Source organism: Humulus lupulus, chromosome 7, assembly GCF_963169125.1.
Source record: "Humulus lupulus chromosome 7, drHumLupu1.1, whole genome shotgun sequence".
Lineage (NCBI taxonomy): Eukaryota > Viridiplantae > Streptophyta > Magnoliopsida > Rosales > Cannabaceae > Humulus > Humulus lupulus.
In genome coordinates, this window is record NC_084799.1 from 2,413,633 (window position 1) to 2,419,515 (window position 5,883).

The window sequence follows — 5,883 nt, forward strand, 5'->3', positions numbered from 1 at the left end:
AAACACCCCTAAAGATTTTACAATTGCAATTTTAATAATGATAATATATATTTATATATATATTGGAACAATTCATCTATTATTTCTCTAAGATTGAAAATGATAGTTAAGTAGAACTCATACGGTTTGTGTGAACGGGCACTAAAAACAACATAAATTTTCGAATCCACTTCAAAGCCGAACAATGGATAAAAATTGTGTTAAATTAAAAATATGTAATTGAGATATGTTAAATAATAACATATGTTTCCTTTTAAAAAAAACATACATTTACGGGTGTTTGTGGTGCGGGTGGTGCGGTTTTTCTCTAACTTTTTAGACCGCACCGCATATGCGGTTTGAACAATTTTTCAACCTGCAACCCGCACCGCATAAACCGCACTGCAAAAATGCGGTGTGGGCGGTTTATACATATCGCCAAATAATTTAACAATTAAATATTATAATTAAGAAATATTCATAATAAATATCATAACAATAGAGTGTTTAACAAAATAATTAAATGTATACCAAGCTAATAAGTTTTAAACAAAACAATAAAAATATAACTTACTAATAACAAATAAAAAATATAATATAAAAGTAAATATTATTTTAATAAAGGAGGAATATCTTTATATTGAAGTAGAATATGTGTTAGCATCCTATCCTATGAAACATTATATTTTTTTCTAGATATTGTATATATTATATTATACTGTATAAATATGTATGCATTAACTTTAAATGTAGCAAAATTGAAAAAAATAATATATATAATGATGCGGTGCGGTGTGGTTTGAACCGCATTTATAAAATTTAAAACCGCAAATCGCACCACACTGCGCGGTTTGGCAAAAATACAAACCGCACCGCAAAGGGTTCTAAACCGCAAATTGCAGTGTGGTGCGGTGCGGTGTGAGCGGTTTTTTGAACACCCCTAAATACATTTAATTGTGCTCCATATGACCACCACAAGTTAGCACAAGTGGTTGCCACCCTAGGATTTGTATCCTAAGAAAAAGGATACGAATTCATCCTTTGTACATATTATACAATTATATACATTAATATCACAATATAATTATATATATTATCTCTTTATTGGTAGTGTTACTCTTATCCCTAGTTATTACGAAGATATTCGACATTCTTTCTCTAAGATTGTACTAAGAATATGCTGTTAGCATCGAAAAACAAGATCAACCTTAAGAAGTTAAGGTAACCAAAAATATTTTTTCTAGTGAGTTGTATATCGAGTTGGAGATTCTTGCAAATATTGTAAGGGAATTTGTTCATGTTCAATGCAAAATGGCATCTATTCCCATGCTATGAACTTAAAAAAAAAAAAGTGCTATATATGAAGAAAATTCGAACTATGGGATCTTAACCAAATGGGCCTAGTCCAAGGTGAAACCCAACAAAGGACGAAAGAGGCCCATAAATGGGAGGCGCTTACACGTGTACGAATCTGGTAACGTCACACGCACAGCACGTGAGTCACAACACGAGCGAGCGAGGTGTGATCATCACCTAGATATTACTGCGTCAATTTTATTTTTTTGTCGGGTAACATCAAATATTGAATAAACTGCATTTGAATCTATTTTTCAGTTCCGCTCTTTCTTCTTCCCTTATTCTCTTTTTCACTGTTCCCTTTCCGTCTCCGAACCCTATCTCTCTCTCTCCTCCTCTCGCAGATTCCACCACTTCTCTCTCTCTGTTTTATTCTTCTTATTGAGTTACAATAAGATGGAGTATGAAGGTGGTCGCAAGAGAGCCAGATTCGATGCTTCTTTTAATGGCAATGGCGGCTTCAAGAAGTCTAGGCCAGGTTCTTCGTCCTTTCTTTCTTCTTCTGCTTTTATATATTATAGATATCTATATATATTTATACATACATGAATTCGCTCTGTTATTTGATCTGAGTAAGCTAGGTTTTGTTTTTCTTTTATGTTCTTTTCTTCGACAAGTTTAATTACCAATTTGAGGTGATTAATCGAAGGTTTTTGTGTATTTGGGGTCTATTTTTTATTTTTGTTTGGTGGCAAATGGATGGTTTAGAGTAATGGAAAATTGAGTTGAAGTGTAGAAGATAGAATCTATTATTTAGATTTTAGAGTAATGGAAAATTGAGTTGAATTGGTATACAATACTGTTATTGAATCTCAAACCCTAAAATGAAGCATTATTTTTTATTTTCTGGGATTATTCTAGTGGAACTTTGTAATAGGTTTTGTAATAATAATGATAAGAATACTAATATGGTGGTGTTAAATATATTTAAAAATGTGAAGATTAATAATTCACAGTAGTTTTAACTGAGGGAAATAATTAATGTTCTCAACAGAAATGGAGTCCTTTACACCTGGTATAGGAAGCAAATCGAAGCCATGCACAAAGTTTTTCAGGTTCAAATCTTAACTTGTCTAAAATAGATAGTCTAATGTGATTTTCCCTATTGATAAATTCATACCAATTTAATTAAAATCTTTACACAATTTTTGCAACTAAAATATTATGATGTGGACTAATGGAATTAGCATTTAAAGCTGTGATACAGGTTGTACTCTCTGTTCTAATCATGATAACAAAGACTATGAACAGAATACAGATACAGTTGAATGACAAGATGTAGTTCATAACCACTTGCTGCAATATATCTAAATTTAATGCAGTTGTATGGAATGCAGACACTTATTCATCATATAATGGTCACAAATCACATGTAGTCTCTAAGACAATATTTTCAAGTAAAAGGATAGTGGTGTGGACCTACTGATTTTGCCACTAAGTTGTGTCTGTTTTTGTGGTAAAAGATTGTTGTATATGTCGACTATGGAACCAGAGGAAGGCTAAAAAAAGGAGAAAGAACAAATCAGAAAACAGAAGAAAGAATAATTACACAATATATAATGTTGTTTTGCATTCTGTGGAGTATACATCTCAATATCTGCATTTCAGCATATAAAAGAAACGAACATAAGATTTGTACTCAACATAGTGTTACATTTGTTTCCTTAGCATTCTCTCTGTTTTGTTATGTTGTTTTGCTTTTCTTTTTGCCTCTTCTTGTTTTTTCATGTTATCTGATAAAAAACAATGTGAGGTTTATGCCATTTTTGCATTGTCTTTGAACTGCGAGGCCATGATTACATCATGCATTTTGGTCTAGGTTAAGCTATTGCACTTATCTTATATTTTCTTAATCATTTTAATTTTCTTTTGAGCTCGTTTCTTTTTTGCTTGGGTTCACAGTATGTTATTCTGAACTTTATGCCAAGTATATTCTGAATTTTTTGTTTTGTATGCTTAGAGCTTTTATCTTTTCAGTTGGAATTGAGTTGGGGAAGGCAATTGCCATTCTTACATTGACTTTGTTGTTATGATAAATTATTAACGCCTGTTTGTTTTGGTAACCACAAACAAATTGTTTCTGTTTTACATTTTACTAATTTTTTTACTTAACCACATGGGGTTCAAAACACATTTAGTAAAGTTGTAAAACCTAATCAACCAATCCTCGAGCATTTTATCAATTTCCTGCTGTTTAGTTCACCCAACTCTTTTTTTTTTTTTTTTTATGGATTAAGAGTATAAACTCTTCATAGAAAAAGTCATGCTCCTGCTTCCCATGATATCTAATAGATTCATGATTTCAGTTTTCTTGATTGTGGTACATGATAGAGACGATACATACTAAATAGTTTCTTGAAATTTTTTTAACCAATCCAAATTCTCACTGTTATTTGCAACTTTTGAACTGACATTTGATTCATATTTCTATGCAGTACGGCCGGGTGCCCTTTTGGTGAAGGTTGCCACTTCTTGCATTATGTTCCCGGCGGCTTGAAGACTGTGTCACATTTAATCAATGTTGGTGGCAGCCCAGCCCTCCCTCCATCCGCTAGAAACCCTGTAGTTCCACCATCTTTCCCAGATGGCTCGTCTCCCCCAGCTGTCAAGACCCGCTTGTGCAACAAGTTCAACTCAGCAGAAGGCTGTAAGTTCGGTGAAAAATGCCATTTTGCTCACGGAGAGTGGGAACTTGGCAAGCCAACATTACCATCCTACGAAGATCACCGCGGCAGGATGGGTGGTAGGATGGAGCCTCCTCCTCCTTCGCACGGTCTTGCAGCCAGCTTTGGAGCATCATCCACAGCCAAAATTAGTGTCGATTCTTCACTTGCTGGAGCCATTATTGGGAAAAATGGTGTGAACTCAAAACAAATATGTCGGGCCACAGGAGCAAAACTTTCGATAAGAGAGCATGAGACAGATCCCAACTTGAGGAATATTGAGCTCGAGGGAACCTTCGACCAGATTAAGCAGGCGAGTACGATGGTTCGTGAGCTCATCGTAAATGTTGGATCGTCTATGGCTGCAAATCACACGAAGAGCCATCATCATGGTGGTGGTGGTGGTGGTGGTGGTACGGGTCACTCCTCCGGCTCAGGAAGCAATTTTAAGACCAAAATATGTGATAACTTTACCAAAGGTTCATGCACATTTGGGGAGAGGTGCCACTTTGCACATGGAGCTCATGAATTGCGCAAGACTGGGATATAATTTTTATTGTTATTTTTTTGGTCTTCTATTGATAGTGTGCCAATCTTTTCTAGGATAAAACTCTTGATATAGCATGTAGTATTTTTGTTTGATTTTTTTTTTAAATGTTCTTTGATTGTTAATGTCGCAGCTTTTTTTAGTTTAAAGTAGATTTTGATATTCTTGAATGATTAATTTGGTTTATTTTTCTATTCATTCTTGTTGGTGCTTCTGCAGTTTTCTTGTACGTTGGTCAGCTTGAGTTCTTTAATTTTGGTAGCCTTCTATCTCTAATAGCTTTGTTTAATATTTAAGATGGAAAAACATTTAATTTCTACTCTAATTGTTTGATGGATAAGAAGGAAAGAAAATTAAATCCTTTTATAATTATTTTTATACCTTTAAAATTATCAAAATGAATTTTTGCTTAATTTTCTTTCCAACTTGGAGAGAGAGAAAAAGTATGGGATCTATTTTCTTTTTCTTTTTTCAAAAAGCGATTTTCTTTTAGTGTTTTGGGGGATCGAATGTTAACTACTGACCTATTGTAATATCAACCGAGAAGAAAAAAAAAGAACATATTAAATTTATAATTTTTTTCTTTATCTCCACTAATGTTGGTTATTAGTCAAATTTGTCTAGTTATATGTAGTTTATATATTTATATATAGGGATATTTGGGGTGAAAGTGACTAATTTATTGTGTTTGTAGTACTATTTTTTTTATAAGATATACTAATTGTTGTATACAATTTTTTAATTTATCCTATAAAATTTTATTTTTTATATCTTTAAAATTAATTAAAATAGCAAATATATTCTTATAAATTTATATATACATGTGTGTATACCTATCATCGTATCCTACTCTATACTCACATCAGGTATACATTTTTGTATCTTCACCCACCTTAAAACCTAATTTATCAAGTAATACCCTACCCATCAAGATAGGGTATCTCACGGATAAATGAGTTTCCGAGTAAACTTGTCGTCCTCGGGACAAATTAGGTGTGATTGGTTTTTATTATTATTATTATTATTATATAATAAGGCTTCATTGTCTGTGGAGTGTATTAATTGGATGATATTGTACTAGCTACCTGTTTAGGTTGTTATAGTATATTTTCCAAGTGATTTTAATGTAGTACTATAGTTTAAGACTATTGTCAAATATATGCTTCAATAATTATAATTGGTTGAGCTTCATTATTTTTGTTTGGACCACTTTATATGCTGGCTAATAAATGTGTTTGTAGCTAGCATTACTTGTATATCATCAATCTTTGTTCTAATGAGAAATAAGTAGAGATTAATATAGGATATTGTGAACTATAAAGAGATGTGTTATCTCCT

At 32.7% G+C, this 5,883-nt stretch overlaps 1 protein-coding gene across 1 annotated transcript; it reads left to right on the forward strand.

Annotated features, from left to right (window-relative positions):
- The first annotated feature begins 1,544 nt into the window (after positions 1–1,544).
- On the forward strand, positions 1,545–4,774 carry LOC133790300 (zinc finger CCCH domain-containing protein 14-like). The gene is made up of 3 exons (XM_062227903.1): positions 1,545–1,813; positions 2,330–2,390; positions 3,771–4,774. The coding sequence occupies exons 1-3, from the start codon at positions 1,732–1,734 to the stop codon at positions 4,546–4,548; spliced, it is 921 nt and encodes a 306-aa protein (XP_062083887.1). The 5' UTR covers positions 1,545–1,731; the 3' UTR covers positions 4,549–4,774.
- Positions 4,775–5,883: the final 1,109 nt, after the last annotated feature.